Raw genomic sequence first — 20,635 nt, forward strand, 5'->3', positions numbered from 1 at the left:
CAGAATGAATTATGGATTACAGAACCAAACCTGTGTCCTGCATGACCTTAATTTGTCTTTCAATGTTCGATTAGTACGTTCTACGATACCAGAGGATTTAGGAGTGTGAAAACACCAGTTTAGTTTAGAGATACTTACAAAGGTTTTGTGTGACTTTTGAGGTAAAACGGGTACCCTTGTCTGAGTCTATGGCATTTGAAACCCCATAACTATAACAATAATTATTATTATTGATTTCTTATTATTTTATTGTAGTTGTTTTGTTGTTCTGCTTTTATTGTTTGTCTTTCTTTTTTTACTGTCCAGTGTTCTTAGGTACTTTGAAAGGCACTTATAAATAAAATTAAAACGAGTAACTACCTTCGTGTTCTCTCGAAAACATGGAAAAACTTCTACCCATTTAGAGAATTTGTCCACAATCAAGATGACAAAAATCAAATGAGAAAGAAAGAGCGTATGTCTCATGCAGAATATCAGGCTGATATATTGATTGAACACAGAATAACCACAGAGGTGTGATATTATAAATTATAAAACAAGAACCGTCTGAGGGTTTAGAACAAGAACCATTAACAAAGATCCCTAGAGGGCTGGAGGGAAGAGATCAGACCTGATACTAGTAGTATGTACGATTTTTAGACAGACAATATCAGTCATCCCAAGTATCATCCCGAGAATTAAGGAGGCGTGCGAGAGCGCGACCTACATTATCAAAAGAGGATGTGACACGAATTTCAAGATTGTTAGTAGAACAGAGAATAAATAGTCATATGTTAATTTAATTATCTATTAAATTACTGATTAATTAATTTAATGGGTCTGTAAATTTTACCATCAAACCATCAAAGCACATGCGGAGACAGCCCCTAGACGCACAGGTAAGCCTTGAGCAACAATGTCTAATGTTTTGGATAAAAACACACAATGATGCATTTCCCCCCCCTCACGTTCCCCAGAGGCCGTGCCCCGGTGTCCACAGGCACAGAGGTGGAAGGGCTTGAAGTGAGCAGGTAACCCAGGGGCGGAACAAAGGGTGCTTCTGAGGGAGTGATAAGTGACCACCATAGCGTCAGTCCAGGTCAAAGGATGTTGCAGTGGAGGAGGTTTTGTGTCTAGAATGACAGCCTTGAGAAAGTTCAAATACTTAAGTGTCCATGCAATATTGCAGCTTAGTTCTGGAAACCTTAAAGCCCTTATGCACCAGATGTTGAAGCAGGCGCAAGTGTCAGTGTCTTGGCAGATTTCTGGTGACTCAGCAGACACCAGAACACACAGACCACATGCAGAGTCCTGAGGGAGGGAGAAGGTCACAGAGCACGTTATGAATTACAGCTGGAAAAAAAAAAACAGCAGGAGAGTCAAATGAAACCTTGAGTCCAAACGCTATCTCCTCATGTGCGTGGAAAAAAAGGCAGAACAGAGATCATTAATGGCAGGAACCTGTGATATTACAGAAGAAGCAATCAATTCATTAATCTTGTGTAAAGTGTCTCGCCACGCCTTGCTCGAGAAGAGACTGTAGGATGACATCCAGAGAGAGAGGTATTGCTTATTAAATCATATTTTGTGTAGTTTCATGTCAATTTAAGTGCGGAAAGGTTCAAGGACAATGAATACTTAATGTATAAACCCAAGTCTCCGATTTATAAACAAAAAGTTATTCAAGTAAACGTTTGTTAACTGTTTCTTGCTGAAAGAAATTATGGTTAACTAAATACATTAACCTATCCATTCCATATCCTCTGTGGTTTTTAAAGGCAAAAGTATGGAGCAAACAGTTAATCAGAGCATTTCATATCAATAGTTCGAAATTAGGAGGAACATAGTTAAGCTTAGCCTCATAAGTAGCAATAAGTTTAAAGAAAGATAAGGAGATAAAAAAAACAGGGCAAATTGAAATGACAAACAATTTCACTGAATGTAATTTGAATAAAACTGAATAGCTGATAAGCACTCTTTGTTGGATTCGATATGTGACAGAGACTGAAAATACATTTTTAATTCAATTAACAGTATTAATGAGAATGAGAATTGGTTGTATTGGACATTTTAACTTTATGTATATGGAATTTACCTAATAATATAAAGAGATTACTTATTACATTTATTATTGTGAGAAAGTGCCAAAAATAATGATTTTCTCTGCCCATTGCAGATTTCTGTGTGTCCTTGCCTGCTGTTCTTGCATGAGTTGTTTATATTATAGCTATCTGTAACAGTCTGGGAGTCTTATCTCAATGTTCACTGAGAAAAGAGACAGAGCATATTGCTACGGAACAATTATTCACAATATTATTTATAATAATAGGACGACAATTATTCAAAAAATGTCAAAAATGAAGTAAAAAGCGGGTTAGCTCGCTGTTGAACTAATTTCATGCTTCCCAGACAAAACAAGTCCACATTTCGCTAAAACGTCAGAAACAGGAGTATATAGGATATTTAAAGGTTAGAATTACATATGATTAATAAAAATACCACTACACCAGCGGCGGTGAGAGCGCCGAATCCCAACCACTAGACCACCACACGATCAGTTTAAAATGTTTTAGATCAACATTAAACATTAGGTTAAACATTAAACTTTTCGGCATTTCCCTTCACACGTAGGGTAAATATATTTGGTTCCTTTTATTATACCTTTAAACAGGAAGTGGTATAATACTCAATATTTTAAAAATGATTCCTGATAAATATCTTCAAATCTAAAAGTGATATTTGATTTGGCCTTAAATATATTTCTTCTGTTTTTACCATGTCTGTTTAATTTAAGTGAATGTTTTAAAAATGGTTTGTGTTGTATTTGCTTGTACAGTTATTTCATTATTTAAGGTCTGAATGCATAATTGCCCAAAAGAGCTGCTTTTTCTTTCATCCAGTGCGCATGCCCAGTTCACAAGCATCATGGGAACTGGAGTTCTCATAATTTTGAAAACTTCGTATTCATCATTTATAAGATTAAGACATGAAACTGCATTAATAGCTGCACTATTAATTATTAAAACATTAATAGTCTTGTAGAGTGCTCGCGGACCTGTTCAGAGATCACCTCGCAGACCACTCGCGACTTTCCTGATAACTTTCCAGTTACAAGTTTCAGACTATCAACACACAATGAATATAAAATAAAATACAGATGATCTACTCACCAAACGCTGAAACTAATTGATTAAGAAGCAGATTTTTTCCTCTGATGATGTTAAGGGAAGAGGATCTCTTCTCTTGGGTTTCTAACAGTGATGAGATTCATAAACGATTCGGATCTTCTTCGGGAAACATAAATGACTCGATCGAGCGAATCGATACAGACGCATGGACTGCATTTGTTGAGTTCATGCACACGTAATGGGTTGAGGAAAGTTCATACTTTAATTTCATGCAGCATGAAAGTGTGATTATTGTTTACAATTTGAAAACAGGAATACAAATAAGGTTTCCGTAGTTTCTGAAGAATCAAGAGTGAATCAAGTAAATTGATTCACACGCATGCGAGTTTGTTCTAAAGAATCGATTCAGTAAAGCTTTCGTTGAGATCATAATGCACAATATACAGAATGTCCGTATTTTATACGGATTTGATTCAATAAACATAGTATACGGGCGTACAAATAAAGTTATACGGATTCTTTTTAACAAAAAAAACACTTCAATATTTATTTAGAGCTATAATCAATTCCCACGATGATAAAAGAGCACATAACATTTACACTTTGTGTTTTTTGTCAAACATTGAAGCTTTGTATTCATTCTTAAAGTTTATTATTAAAAAGTACCTGGGATATATCATTGTTAATTATCATTCAAATTTTAGGTAAATCATTTTAATTTGCATCTTATAAGGACTTTATAAAGGGAATAAGGACTTTGGAAGTTGGTTATACAGGTTTGATTGACCAAAGGTTTCACATTTATGCACACCAGGAACACAGTTCTAACTGTTCATGTCCAGAGTACTGATTTGTTGTTTCATTATTTTGTGCATATCCAGTAATGCCTTATATAAATGCTAAAACAATTAAAGATACATTACACAGCTCCTAGAGATTGCAAATACCTGGATGAGGATAAATCAAAACTGAGCCGGCCAAATTGTCTAGAATCTGTGTAGAATGCTAAACCACATCCAATCCCGTGGGTTTTTTTCTCGGGGTCCGGGTACCTTAATACAATAATACAATTAATATAATACAATTAATATAATACAATTAATATAATACAATTTTTATAATACAATTTTCCCCCCATGGTGGCTGCACGAAGGAATCAAAGATTAAAAGCGCGCTCTTCTCGTGACAGTTCTCCTCCTTGGAGTGTCTTCACGAGGCTCACCGTCCCGTAAACAAATTACGAGGTTTACCAGCCCAATCCCGTGGCTCTACCAGCCCCGTCTCGTCCCGTAAACAAGAGTCTAAAATAAATAAAGGTGTCTAATCTAATCTTCAGTCTACGAGGTTCCTTACGTCCCGTGCCTCCACACGAGGATTACCAACCTGAATTTACGGGTCTCTATTTTTTTTTTTTTTTTGAAATTACTACCAACCAGGCGGTGACCAATCAATAACCAATTATAAAATTCAAATAATTTACTCACCTGGTTGGCAGTATCCCACTTCTGACACCAAATTGTTGGGTTCACCCAGAAAGAGACCCCGATTCCTTCGTGGGCCACCCTCGGCCGAGGACGAGAATGATCAGGTCGAGAGAAACAGACAATCAGAATCAGAGATTCACATGTCAGTTTATTCGCACAGTCACTTCGTCAAAATGAAAACATCTTTGGAAACGTCTTATAGTGTTTCTGTGTTTATGTTTTGTCTTCATGTGTGTGTGTGTGTAATGGGTGTGTGTCTATGTGGAAGTGTGTAATGATCTTGAATCAATCATAATATAAAAACATATTTCTGATGACAGTAAGGTACAGATAGATATCAGCATGGAATGTCTAAACACAGAATGTCTAGTCTACGGAGTCTATTCAGAGAAGGTCAAAGACACGTTTGCACAGAAAGGATCTAATAATTTAACATAACTCCTTAACACATAAATGTGTGTTAAGTCAGTAAATTACATCTTGATTTCATCAACATAAGCAAAATAACAAATAACAATATGTCTTTAATAATGCTAAAACAAAGAATGTTATAAGAAAATAAACATAAAAAATAAGAACAACTTAAACATAAGAACAATGAGAATATGTCTGAAAGAGAGAGAACAATTAGACAACTAACAGGATTAAACTCATAACTAAATTAGGTTAATGCTTTTAAACTAAAAACCCTTAGAATCATAAGATCTTAACTATAATTATAATGTCATTATGAAACTAATCTAAAACTATAAAACTAACATTAATCATGGAATGCATTCATTAATTACGGGATCCAAATCACTACCATAGTATATTTCAATATATTTCAGCATATTTCATAGCTTTTATGAAGCTATGACCTAAGTTTCAACTGAATGGATTAACATAAACATGAACTTTAATTCTACCATTTCAGGGTGTGTGTGAGTCAATCTGACACCAAAACAGACCTTCAGACACTTCTCTGTTCAAAATACACATTTCATAAACAAAATGTTCCCAAACAATGTCCAGCTGGACCTAAGGTCATTTCAACTAATATAATTTTGACACATTAATAAAAATTAATATAATTTTGCTGAATTCTTGGCCAAGAATTAATACTTATATAAACCTAAAAGACGCAATATATTTTTAAATAACATCTCGTTGCCGTTGTCGTGTGGATGTAGCCTAAGACGATGATCCAAAACACACCTCAAAATCTACAATGGAATACCTCAAGAGGCACAAGCTGAAGGTTTTTCCCTGGACCTCACAGACCCCTGACTGTGAGACAAACTTTTGCTTCGGGCCCTTTTCCTTCTTTGTCATTTTGAAAATGTAAAAGATAAAAATAAAAAAAATGGTTTTGCTTACAATATAAAGGGAATGAGTCATCTTTAACTTTATGCCTTTTGGAGATCATTTCACCTTCAACTTGCTTAACTGTTCATGGCCCATGGACAGAACAGAAAGAAGGCAGCTTCCAATTTCTTCTTCATCATCAGGTTTTTGTTTGGTTTTTTTGTTTCCTTCCCAAAATAATAAAGTAAGATTGCTGCTTGTATTACCACATGAGCTCCAGCGTTCCTGATGGAGTTAGACCAAACATGTCTGATCTACACAGCTACCATCTTGGGCGCATTGTGTTCTTTTCTCCTAGATAAGACTCGTTTCCTGAATATTCCTTGTTGTTATGAGTGTGTGATTGTCAGAGTTGTGCACTGTCTGTGAATCAAGTTTGAGTTGTGTTTTTGTAACTGCAATAAAATCTACAGCCATGTGGGCATCGCCCAGGGGCTCAGCAGTGCCCGTCCCATTGGAGTGCATTGTGTGTGAGTGAGCTGTTTTTTGGGGGAAATTATGTGGATTTTCCAACAAACTAAACAAAAACATACACACAGGAATCTCTGTGGAGTTTAAATATTCTCCAAAATAAGAGGAGTTTAATTCACATGTTTTCCTTCATGCAGGATTTGACCCTGATTTGATAAACTCTTGCAATCAGAGAACAGATTCACATGTGGTTTAGTGGAAATATTCATTTGTGTATCATCTGCTAAAATGAAGTGGGTCAGTAATGGATGCGTGTGGACGCCCTGTTTAACTGGGACAGTGTGTGATCTGAACGGACCTCTAGAGACAAGATGGAGACTGTCACATGGATACGATTTAGGTGACTTTAAATCTGTACCTGAATGTCCCATAGATTTAAAACACTTGTGAAAATCGGTACTTAATCAAACAAAATAAGAGTTGTAGCTAGAACCAGAGCAGGTTGAGTTCTGGGTCCAGTTCTGATAGCAAATTGAGTTCAATAAAGCGAAACAGAAGGAGTCAGTTTTAACCAGTAAAAATGAAAGATGAGTGAAGTGAGAGAGAGATTTACATGGAGACGGCTGAGTGATCCTCTTTCTCCCAGAATAGAGCAGCACTTTCACCAGATGTTCAACTTCCTTCAGCCAAACTCACTGAAGCACAACACACAGCACTGAATCTCCAGCTAAACACACTCTCTCCTCACACTGATAATGACTATTAACTCCAATAAAAGAACACACAATGTCCAAAATGAAGCTTTATTTCAGCAGAGCAAAACTACAGGAAGAGCAACAGGACAGTGAAGAGAGTAAAGACAGAAATGTCAGCATTGTGTAGAATTGAAACTCTATTGTAGATGGATGTGTAAGCAGCTGAGTGTTAAATTCTATCTTGGAGCTGTTAGACTTCACACTGGCTCTTTCTGAACGTGACCGGATGATTGACGCCGTCATGGGAGACCGTACAGACAAACTCCTCCCCCTTTTCCCAGAGTGCTTTGCTGAGGGTCAGGGTGCTGCTGCGTGTGTAACCGTCCTTCTTGTGTTCTTCTGCGCTGGTCAGAACCCCGTTCTTCACCTCTGAGCCGTCCACTGTCCAGCTCACCAGCGCCCCCTGTGGAGAGTAGGCAGACAGCAGGCAGAGCAGCGAGGCCGATCCCTCAGACAGCTGCAGAGAGGAGGGAGGGAGCAGAGACACGGAGGGCTTCACCGTGGGACCGGCTGGAGACCACAAACACACAATAAACACACACATTTACACACGCTTACACAACATTTACTCATTACTGCTGATTAAGAGTCCAGACTGGAGACATTCATGTGTGTTCAGTAATCAGTGCAGTGATCCACACTGTTCTCACATTACTGCAGTTCAGGAGAAACTTCTGGAAACTTCTATGACCTTCAGCAGCATCTATAAACTCTACCCATAGACATAAAAACAGTTCCTAACTCTAAATGAACAGAGACACATGGGGGGCTTCAGGTTGGGAGAAGGTTCAGTGGAGAAACATCAGTCCGTTTGGTTTCAAGTCGACTAACAAACAAAGAGAACATGTGGAAGCCATCAGCTTTAACTCCACACCATAATCCATCTTCTTTCTGATTGAGTGTTCACTCAGTTCTATTCAGTAACTGCATCCAATAGTCACACTGTATTCCAGCACTGAAACACTCAGTGAGTTTATTCTGTAAATGCTCTGAACTCCAGTCGAGACAAAACTGGAAACTCTGCAGCAGCACAAATGAGTTCCAGCAGCAGGAGAACATTTACTAGTTACTCTTTACATCGTGGACCGACGAGAACTTTGATCAGCTTTATTCTGGTGTTGATACTCAATGAAAATGAATCACTACACGCTGAACTCAGGGGGACTTTAAACAGCACAAACATCTGGATTTATTCTTTCACTTTTAACAGTAAAATATAATCATTAACATCAACAAACAAACAAAAAAACAAATAAATGTATGGGAATATTTCAGATGCTGATTTTTAACAAACTGCACTTCATCACCAAAACTGATTTTTTTTTTTATTTTCAAATTTTCTCAAGTTCATTCAATATTCAAATTAATAATAAAATTAAATTCACTAATGTGTAGAATTTTAAATAAAGAAAAGAAACTTACTGATGATGAGTTTGGTTCCTCCACCGAAAGTGTACCACAGTGATACATTCTAATGAAGCCGTCGTACAAAAACCTCTGTTACACTCCAGTGACCACACACACACACACACACACACACACACGTTTCCATCGAGAGAGGATCCACTTTGCATTATCAGCTCATGCTTCAGCGCTCTGCGAGTGTTTATAGTCCTGTGACTTTAACACTTCATGACTGAGAGCTGCTGCTCAGCGACTTCACCCACAGCAACCATGAGTTTGATCAGCGTCTTCATCTGCACACTGGCCCTCTGCGCTCGAGGTAACACAATGCTTTATCATCTACTGTTCAGCGGACAAATCCATGGGAAGTCGGCCGACTAGATGAACTTCAACCTCAACATCATTATTAATGAAGGGAACGGATTTATTCGTCTTATTTTTTTCAGGATCCAGAGGTCAGGTGACTGTGACTCAGAGTCCTGCAGTGAAATCTGTTTCTCCAGGAGACACACTCACCATCAGCTGTAAAACCAGTCCTGCTGTTTACTATAATGGTGCTTATTATTATTTGTCCTGGTATCAGCAGAAAGCTGGAGAAGCTCCTAAACTCCTGATCTATCGTGCTAACAGTAGAGTATCAGGTATTCCAGCTCGTTTCAGTGGCAGTGGATCTGGATCTGATTTCACTCTGACCATCAGTGGAGTCCAGACTGAAGATGCTGGAGATTATTACTGTCAGAGTTACCATGAGATCAGTAGTAGCTGGGTGTTCACACAGTGTTAGAGCGTCGTACAAAAACCTGGGTGTGTGTGAGTGCTGCAGCTGGGACCTCCTGCAGGTGCTGAGGGGGACGATGTGATCCAGCACTATCTCACACACACACACACACACACACACACACACACACACACACACACACACACACAGTGTAGCAGTGGAAGCTAACAGCATGTTCATGAATCATTTTCCCCAGAGGTCGCATGTACAGGGAAGAAAGCAGTGTGTGTAGAACAGAGCTGTCTCAGTCCTGTGATGAGGCCGAAATACTGACTGAGACATTTCATGGATGTGATTCCGAGTTTATCTGCTGAACTACAAAGAGTTTAGTTGTAAATGGAGCTCCATGATCGAGCACGGAGTGGAACGTTAACTCCAAACATTCAGTCACTTTATGGAGTTCTGTGAGATCAGAGGGTGAATCAATCTCATTGTAAATAAAATGAGGTGGTGATTATCAAGCGCTTCACATGAATATGAGCAAAACTCTATCAGCTCCAAATCTCACTGATCTTCATGTTGCAACACAAAGCTTAGAAAAGTGAAAGTTCTGCACTGATTTGATCTCACAGCAGCTAATATTACACAATAACGCTCTTTAACTCTCATCAAAATGTCCTTTTATTCCAGCTGCATGATCATTAACTATCAGGTTTTCATTGGTTTGCATCCTATACTGGGTCCCTGCATCACCGCTGGGGGTCACTGCCCTGCTGGGGGCTGGAAATACCAATTAGTGCAAATGATTTTGTGTTTGTTATGTTCATAAAAATGACTTCAAATGAGTTAACTCTAGATTTAGATTTCCAGAACACTGAGAGGATCATTATAAATCATGGAGATGAACAGAAATCCAGATATAAATGACCAGATTATGTTTGATTTATCACATATTATTCACATGATGTCACGTGTGTTTACAGTTTTTCTGGATCGCTGACACACTGTAACTGGGCCTATTAACTAAACATCCAAATCCATGACCCCAGCTACCAAAAGATAGCGCTATTTCCCAAAGCGATAAACTCGATTCTCCTGTTTTCACACATGATTCAGATTTGCTGAACTTTTTCTGAAAAACTCTTCACACAAATCCCTTCGTATCTCACTGGCTGCACCATGTGCTCATTTACAAAGCACTGGCATTCAGTATCATTAACACAAGCGATCACAGCTCCAACTCAATTATCACACAATTCCCCAGGTGGAAACACCAAGAGTCAAAACTGTTCACACACCAATCCGACAGATAAAAAGGCCAGGGGTCAGTTCACTTGTCAAGGGTAGAGGAAGAGGACAAGGAGAGGAGGTGGAAGAGGAAGGACAAGGAGATGTAACCAAGGTTTACAGAGTAATGCATGGTACCCTTAAAACAACATGAATAATAATAATAATTATAATAATAATAATAATAAACTTCAAAACACTGTTAACTTTTTGATTATTTTATTGAGAACAAGTCATGCACTAAAATTAAAAAAAAGGAAATTTGCAAAAGCTTATTCACTTCACGAGTGACAGAAGAAACTCAGTCGAGCTGTAAAAGGTTAGGAATGAGTAAATTGAACGTTAGAGCTCCCTCTACAGGATGTAGCGGGAGAGAAAGAGGAAGTGAAACCTAAAGCCTCACTCACAACCCGCTGTACGTGCTGCTACGGGCGGTCTACAGTAAAAATAAACTGGCAAAACCGTGCTTGAGACTTGTGCGACACTTGCGTGTGTTCAGTGCCGTAGAAGGTCGCAAACTGCCCGTGGAGACTTTTGGGCCTGCACATGCAAATTCTACGGGTCTTGCGACAAATCAAGAACGCATACACTACGTACGGGACCCGTATTCCTTTTGTACGCCTGAACCAAGTCAGCAGCGCGGCTAGTAGGGATTTTTGCGATGACAGTAAGACGCATGAGTGACGCTTGGTCACTGTATGAGTGACGTGCCTCAGAAATACTACACAAGTATTCCACACTTGCTATTTGTGCGGCACGCAAGACAGAATTACATCTCACTTTCATGGCCGTAACTCCCATTGAGGACACCGAGGTCATGTCCTCGGTATTTTTTTCAGAAATTTAAAATTGGTCTATGCTGAATTCGAGCAGTGATCAATGTAAAATGCAGCATCTGTATTTCCCCCCAATAAAATTCACATTTGTCTAATGTCATCTGAAATCTCTCAGCCTCTATCTCTATCGTTGCTGTGTCTAACGCAGCGTCACGCGACGTAGCCTATACTAGTGTCGGCCGGGAAAGTTGGGTTTTGGATAAAACAGGCAGGGTGTAGTCTACGCTCTATCACATATGCCTACCTAACCTAACGTAGGCTAATAGTCACATCGCATTATAGAGCTTTACCCGAGTGCAAAATGAAAACGTTGCAACAAACTAAATTAGGGTTTGGACAGCCAACAGAAGAGCAGGGAAAGAGAAGGAGGGAAGGTGAGAAAATATTGTCAGTGCAGTGGCAGACCGTTCAGCGGTGTCATGCCAACTTTCCAAGGGGAAACGTTTCATTGTCATTGCCTATTGCATTTTAGTTAGCATTTCGAGAAACATTCAAGACTACGTTGTCACAGGCAGCCCTGTGCAGGGCTGAGTAAACGGGCTTGTTCGAGTAACTCTCTCTCTCATAACTCTCTCTTTCTCTCTCACTCACACAGACACACACACACAAATAATACACTCACACACACTCTCTCTAATACATAGTCTTCACACAGAACTAATAGCCCTACATTCTAATGTAATTTAAGATAATGAAATGTAAATAATGCCAATACTTCAGGTAGCTGAGCGGTCCGTGTATCATCCGATCATTCAAGTATTCCATTCAGTCTGGAAAACGAAAAAAAAAAACCCCTCAATATTTCGTTTTTCTGTATGACCAAAAAATGAGGGATTGGTGTTTGTTTTCCTTTTTTCAAATCAAAACAGAACAAATAATAAACAGGGAAACCAAAACGAAATAATAACTCTAATTTATGATTATACGAGCAACTTAACTTTCATTTTAGATAAAACTAAATTCATTTGTATTCATGTCAGTCTCAAGAATTAGTTCTTATTCATACATTATAATTTTTTGCGCTCATTCAGGCTCCTTTTACTGGAAGCAAAACTCTAGGAAGATCATGGCTGTTCCCGAGTCTGACTTTCAAGCTGTCCAGCAAAAGAAGCGGAGAATCTCGTAAGTTGGAGTGCCAGTGACTTGTTACTCCTCCTCATATTTTCCTCCTGACATGAGTCATCGTAAAATGCTAAGCATGTCCTCTAATAAAAAGCAAAGTTGGTCTGACACAATATGTTGAAAGCGACAAAATGAATGCCATGTTGTTATTGTTATCATTATTTATTATTACTATTATATTGAGATAATAATAATTAAGAGATCATCAGCTTAACATTAACAGCTTAATATATTAAATGAATAGGATGTATGAATAAATTACGTGATATATACATGCACATGCAATTTTTCTGTTTCATAGATGCAGAGATGATGATGGACTGTCGCTGAGGATCATGGGAAGGCTAATGTAGCGTGGGGAATAGAGAAAATCAATAATCGTAAATTAGAGTTATTATTTCGTTTTGGTTTCCCTGTTTATTATTTGTTCTGTTTTGAGTTGGAAAAAGGAAAACAAACACCAATCACTCATTTTTTGGTCATATAGAAAAACAGGAAAACGAAATATTGAGTGTTTTTTTTTTTGTTTATTCGTTTTCCAGATTGAATGGAATACTTGAATGATCGGATGATACACGGACCCTGAGCAATACACTCAGTTCAGTTCAGTTTTTACTTTTATGTCAGACAAAACTCCCACAGTTCTGATGGCACAGTTTTAGAATTGTTGAAGTAAATGTGTTGTGAGCCAAACTTACATTACAGGCAATGGTGAGAACACTGTGTTTCAGAGAATGCATGCAAATGGATCTCAATTCAAGACAGCCAGATAGACTGATGCCTTTGCATTACTGCTCAGAATGTCTCTACACATACAGACACCCACAAATAACACAAAAACTCTCAGTCTCTCTCTCTCTCTCTCTCTCTCTCACACACACACACACACACACACACACACACACACTATTATTATAAGGTGTAATACTAAAGCTTACAATTCAGCAGTTCACACCTTTCTGTCATGTGTATGCTGCAATGTAAATAATGCCAATACTTTAGGTAACTGGTACTTTAGGTATGTATACTCAGTTCAAGAGTTCACTACCTTTCTACTTTTATGTCAGATAAAACACCACAGTTATGGTGCCACAGTTGTAGAATTGTTAAAATAAATGTGTCCTCCACCAAATATATCCTTGGTTTGTTATTTCTTTATTTATTTAAGTTGTGCCAGGGGGATGTCAGCCATGCTTGACCTCAGTATTTGAAAAATCCTGGTTACGGCCCTGCTCACTTTCTGCCCCTATGTGTGGCAACCTGCACGCAGCGCACGCGACCTGCACACGACACGAGGGGCAAGACTCTGGGTATATATATTGGGGAGGAACCAAGGAACCGATCGTGTAGCATGTAGCATTGTAGAAAGGAAGAAGACCACCTCATTTGCTGTTGTTATTTGAGTATATGTTTAATTTACCATGCAAACGTCAAATAATAAAACATGAGTATCAGGGAATAACGCATTTTATTACACTGTAAAAAATCCCAACTAAACAGCCCAACAGTTTGAGGACTGAAACACACTCTGACTCCGAGCTGCTGTCCTGCTCCTGCTGAGTGGTGGGACGGGGTGTCGGGATGTCCTTGTCCTCATCACTGAGCATGGCACAATGGCCTGACAGCGATGATGGGATTGCAGTGTCCTCACTTCTGGGCGTCGTTAGCTGAAACATACATGAAAATCAGCATCTATAATATTAATTACATAAGCATATAGATCCTGAAATGAATGTTTAAAGCATGTGTATTTACCTGTGGAAATCCCTCTGGCGGGGTGCTGTGCCTTCTGCCGGCTTGAAGGCAAACTTCTCCCTGTCCGTGCAGGGCTCGCCGGTGCTGCTACCATCATCATCATCAAACTCTTCCTCCTCCTCCCCCCTCTGCTGTTTCAGGCTGAGTTACTTCACTTTTGCTCACTTCTTCTTGGGTCCCATTTTCTAAACTTTAAACTGAAAATTTTTAAATTTTTCCCCCAAAATATCCAATGTTCTTCAGTTGAAAAACAGATGCAGAATGCTGCAGACATGCTGGTTTTATACCCACTCCTGGCTTGCATCACACGCAAGTTATGAGTGATTGTAACATGCTGATCACATGCATCACACACGCTTCACAAGTGTGGCCCGAACTCATAGTGCAGGAAACTGGTAAAATGCAAGTCTCACACACTCTACACTCACTGAACACGCACTGATCACGTGCGTCAGATATACGCTTTCCACGGGCTAACGGCTCAATTTTGCCCACGCCTCGAGGAAGTCAGGTGTGCAACCTGTTCTTGACAAATATTTTGCCCGTACTCCTCCACCAAACTTTCCCCCGGGTTCACCAAAACCCACATGAACTTTATTTGCTTTGAACCAAACGCTTCGTTGGACACGGACAGCACATGCAACGACGAGAACGAGATGGCGAGCCACCCAAGAAACAGCCGAGATGGATTCTACACAGAGGATTACCCGACTGGATGCGTAACGTTAAATCTGTCTTCTCCCAGTTTCTACAGATAAGTAAGACTTTTCAGTTCCTCGGATAAGTCAGAAAAGACTGTGTTTTGAAAGACTGTGATAGAAAACCGAACCTAACGAACTGAGGACTTGAATGCTTTGTGTAAAAAGAGCATATGGTAAATGTGTGAACTGCTCGCATTCTCTGTAAGTTAGAATCATCGTTTCTTTGAACTGTTCGCCTTCACATTTCAAGTGTGAGTTGAATGTGAATTTTCAGTTTGGATTTTGAACTGAGGTTGAACTAATCTGAAGTGTTTGAACTAATAATATTACTTCATTAGAGAACCAATTACTGTAGTAGTTTAAGCTTAAAGATTAAATTGGCTGTCTAAAATAGAAAATTCAAAAATACTTGTCTTTTCTTTAAAAAGGAAATAAACTGGAACTAACAAAGAATGTTTGAGTGAACTTCAGCTATAGAATTGAAATTAAATGTCAATATTTTGATTTATAAGTTTTATTTAACATTTTTGACATTTTCCAAGCTTTTGTACATATGTATATACTTATACTTTTCCTAAACTCTAAATTTATTAAACCCATGTACTTGTGTTTACTGCGTCCTGAAAAAACCTGAGATCTTCTGATGGCCCAGAGTTATCGAATTGTGTGACACCCAGTTGCACATATCCGATCTAGACAAGTGTTACAGAGACAAATAGTTTCTGATGAGATTCGTGCAACTCTGGTTGACCACGCCCTTGTCCATGGGGTGTAAACGAGGAAAGCTTGGCAAAGAGTGCAGCCGCTTCTGAGCTGATTCACGGTAGCCTCTATAATCCGGACCTTCAGAGAGGAAAACCAGGAGGGAATTTACACACTGCTCTCTCCTGTAACTCTGGACTGTTACAGCACAGGTATGTACTGGAGCTGTTTGCTCTATTGTACTGTATGCTGTCTGAAATGCATTGTATTATTATACTTCTGTTTTTGCAGAACTGAGAGACGATCACCTAATGGAGGCTGAAGATAGACATTTTCAGAAGAGCAAGAGATGGAACTCATCAACATGATCATAGATCATCAGGGAATATACCAAGGTGGTGATGCAGTCAGCGTCTCAACGACAGACCGCGTTCTTTGATGGAACAGGCTGAGGATGAAACAGGCCTGTCGTCTTCTTTTCAAAATGAACTCTGATAGAGTCAAAGACCAGCGCTTGGAATATGTGCGAGGATGGTTTCTCAGACTGTATCAGGTCTTTGAGTACAGTGATGTATTACAGCAGTGTATTCTGCAGCACAGGCTGTATGATGGCCTACTTTTGTGTCCTATAGCGATGTGTTTCAGAGCAGTCCTTTACGTACTGTACTGTGTTTCATCGCTTTTGGAGAGAATCTTTGACACTGATGCCAGAGACAAACTTCATGAACTCATATTTGTGGATGAAGAAGGATTTAAAGTTTTTTTTTTTTCTCAAATGCTTAAACGCTAAATCTTGAACAATCGGCTGGATAACCTTTTGTTTTAATTCATTCCTTAAAATGATGACACTATTATTATACAGACTAATTAAAAAGGATGGATATACCGTGGTCTAAATGTGCATGTCGACGTCCAACATTCAAGTTTTGTGTTAGCTAATTTTAAACTGTTCAATAAAAGGTTCTCTGAGTTATCTGACAAACTGCTTACAATGTGTATAGTGTGTTTTAACCATATTGTGTATTGCAATGGGATGATGAAAAAAAACATGGTTTTGTAGTAAAATGGAATATGGAAGGTAAACAACTTCTTATTATAATGAAATAGCAAGAAAACAACCACACAGTGTCATTTTTTACCTAGTCATGCATTAAAGGGTTAATATGGTGAAGTGTACCTTGCACCATTTGATTCGCTGACCCTAAAAATGTGGGTTTAGCAGTTAAAATCAACATTCCAGACTTTTCAGAAGCCAAGATATCACAAATTAAAGTTTTACGGCGGCCATTTTTAAAAGTTCAATATGGCCGCCATAGAGACATGTGAAAAAATGCCAACATTGATTTTCTGACTCCTTATACAATAACCTTTCCAAAAATGTATAATTTACATAATCCACAAAAAATTCCCACTAAAACATATATGGAACTGGACTAGAGGAGGAAATGTGACCACATGTGCTGCCATCAGCCACTGTGGGGTCCTCCACCACCATGCCACAGTTGGTCCACACAACACCACACTCCTCCTGCCGTTCCGTTATGATCTGCAAGATCCTGTATCCCAACTAGATCAGAGAGTGTCAGCACAACCAGAGCAGGCCTACTATGATGTAATTTGGGACCATTTCCACTGGGCTGCTAGAGTTCATCACTGGTTCATGAACAAGATTCAGTAGCATCTTTCCACCTGCACATTTTCCTTTCCTAAACTCTAAAGAGGAGTTGTTGTTGTTTCTTTTTTAGTCAGCATGGTGGTGGAAAGTCAAGTCAAGATTATTTGTATAGCGCTTTTAACAAAAAACATTGTCGCAAAGCAGCTTTACAGAATTTGAACGACTTAAAACATGAGCTAATTTTATCCCTAATCTATCCCCAATGAGCAAGCCTGTGGTAACGGTGGCAAGGAAAAACTCCCTCAGACGACATGAGGAAGAAACCTTGAGAGGAACCAGACTCAAAAGGGAACCCATCCTCATTTGGGCAACAACAGACAACATGACAATAGCATTAACAGTTTTAACATGAAGTCAATTTTGTTGATGTTATAAACTCTTCATTCATGGAAACTTGAGTGCAAAACTGTTCATGACCACTGCAGTCCTAAAGTTAGCAAGTCAACTGTAGTCCTCAGCCATAAAAGCATTACTGTAAGAGTCCAGAGCATCTTCTAAGTGTGACTTTCAACTGTTCACATGGGGCCGTCCTCCACAGGAGCGATGTGATGAGACTCCAACCAGACACAGGGCACCAGGATGGATCAGGCAGGTCTGAGGAGCAGAAGAGGTTCAGCATCTCAATCCCAGGACCAACATGTAACTCAGAGGGACAGATGGGGGGGGGGGGGGCAGGTTGTTAAGTATGGCCAATATCACCTGAATTATAAGTAAGAACAGTATACATATTGCACTGAGTACAAGCAGGGATTCCAGCAAAACTAACTATGACAGCATAACTAAAAGGGGAGAGCCGGAAGGTAACACAGCATGAGGGAGCACCGGGACATAAAGCAGCAGCCACTACAACGTCAACAAACTCGAGTGAGCAAGCAAGTGGGGGACTGACAGCTCCCTACATCCCAGTTTCCCAAAACAATCTATGTCTGAGGATCCTCCAGATCTACACCTTTACCTCATAAAAAACATTAACAAAAGGCTTGACTAAACAGATATGTTTTCAGCCGAGACTTAAACACTGAGACTGTGTCTGATTCCTGAACATTACTTGGAAGGCTGTTCCATAACTGTGGGGCTTTGTAAGAAAAGGCTGTCCTCCCTGTTGTAGCCTTCACTATATGGCAGGGGTCTTCAATCCTATCCGCAAAGGGCCAGTGTGGCTGCAGGCTTTCATTCCAACCAAGCAGGAGCTACACCTGATTTCACTTGTTTAATCATTTCACCCTCATCTCCAATCAACAATCAAGTGAGCCTCCAATTTGGCTGTAATGAAAGCCTGCAGCTACACCGGCCCTTTGCGGATAGGATTGAAGACCCCTGCTATACGAGGTACCAGCAGATAGCCTGCACCTTTTGATCTAAGTAGGTGTGGCAGGTCATAGAGGAGCAGAAGTTCACTCAGGTACTGTGGAGCGAGACCATTCAGTGCTTTAAAGGTCAATAGTAGTATTTTATAAACAATTTGAAATTTGATTGGGAGCCAATGCAGTGTGGATAAGACAGGGGTAATGGGGTCATATTTTCTAGTTCTAGTAAGGACTCTTGCTGCTGCATTTTGAACTAACTGGAGCTTGTTTATGCACTTATTGGAACATCCAGACAGTAAGGCATTACAATAATCCAACCTGGAGGGAACGAAAGCATGAACTAGTTTTTTCTGCATCGTGTAGTGGCATTAAATTTCTTATCTTAGCAATATTTCTGAGATGAAAGAAAGCTATCCGGGTAATGTTATCAATGTGAGTTTCAAATGAAAGACTGGGGTCAATAATCACCCCGAGGTCTTTTACTGCTGCACGTGAAGAAACAGAAAGGCCATCCAGAGTTACTGTGGAATCAGAAAACTTACTTCTAGCTGCATGTGGTTCTTGTACAAATACTTCAGTCTTGTCAGAGTTAAGCAGAAGGAAGTTAATAAGCATCCAGTGTCTAATGTCCTTTACACATTCCTCAATTCTATTAAGCTGGTGTCTCTCATCAGGTTTTGCAGAAACATACAACTGTGTGTCATCAGCATAACAGTGGAAACTAATACCATGCTTACGAATAATATCACCCAAAGGTAACATATATAAAGAAAAAAGCAGTGGACCTGAGACAGAACCTTGTGGAACACCAAACTTTACCTCAGTATGTCTAGAAATATCACCATTTACATCAACATACTGATAGCGATCAGTTAAATAAGACCTGACCCAGGAGAGGGCCATTCCCGTAACTCCCACAACATTTTCGAATCTATCCAGAAGAATGGAATGATCAATGGTATCAAATGCTGCACTAAAGTCAATCAATGAGACACAGCCCTGATCAGATGCCAACAGTAGGTCGTTTACTACTTTAACCAGAGCTGTCTCTGTGCTATGATGAGGTCTAAATCCTGACTGATACATTTCATGGATGTTATTCCTATGTAAATATGAGCATAACTGCTGTGCCACAGCATTTTCAAGGATCTTGGAGATAAAGGGGAGGTTTGATATTGGCTGATAATTGGACAGCTGACAGGGATCAAGGTCAGGTTTTTTAATCAGGGGTTTGATAACTGCTAGTTTAAAGGATTTGGGTCCATAGCCGATCCGAAGAGAAGAATTTATTATTTTCAGAAGCGGTTCAATTACTTCAGGTATTATCTGTTTGAATAGACGTGTAGGTAAGGGATCTAGTACACAAGTTGAGGATATTGATGCGGAGATTAATGAAAGCAATTCACTTTCTCTAAGGGGAGTAAAACATTCTAATTGGTGATCTGATACAGTTACATTGTTATCTACAGGGTCACTTACATTGTCTGACCTTAAATTAGTAGTTTGAATTTTTTGTCGGATATTCTCAACTTTGTCATTAAAAAAAATCATGAAGTCGTTGCTACTACATACTGCAGGTGTGCATGTGTCTATAGTGGACTTATTCCTGGTTAATTTTGCTACAGTATTAAATAGGAATCTAGGATTATTTTTGTTATCTTCTATTAGGGAGGAGAGATATGTTGATCTCGCAGCACTAAGAGGTTTTCTATACTTCAGGAAGCTCTCCTTCCACGCTAGTTTGAACGCTACCAATTTTTTTTGATGCCATTTATGTTCCAATTTTCGAGTGGTCTGTTTTAAAGTGCGAGTGTGATCATTATACCAGGGTGCTAATTTTTTGTCTTTGACCATTTTCCTTTTAAGAACAGCTACACTGTCTAAGGTATGGCGGAACACTGACTCTAAGCCAGGGGTGGGCAATTATTTTTTCCATGGGGCCACATGAGAAACAGAAAATTTTGTGGAGGGCCGGACCTAAAGGCTGAACTAAATTCTGCATAATATTAATTGTATTTCTTTAT

At 39.2% G+C, this 20,635-nt stretch overlaps 1 gene segment (V, D, J or C); it reads left to right on the forward strand.

The window, feature by feature from the left end:
* Window positions 1-8,675: 8,675 nt before the first annotated feature.
* On the forward strand, window positions 8,676-9,316 carry LOC132882199 (immunoglobulin kappa variable 3-15-like). The segment is given in 2 exon segments: window positions 8,676-8,827; window positions 8,955-9,316. Coding segments are annotated over 2 exon segments (429 nt in total).
* The last annotated feature ends 11,319 nt before the right edge of the window (window positions 9,317-20,635 follow it).

This window comes from Neoarius graeffei, chromosome 2 (genome assembly GCF_027579695.1).
Source record: "Neoarius graeffei isolate fNeoGra1 chromosome 2, fNeoGra1.pri, whole genome shotgun sequence".
Lineage (NCBI taxonomy): Eukaryota > Metazoa > Chordata > Actinopteri > Siluriformes > Ariidae > Neoarius > Neoarius graeffei.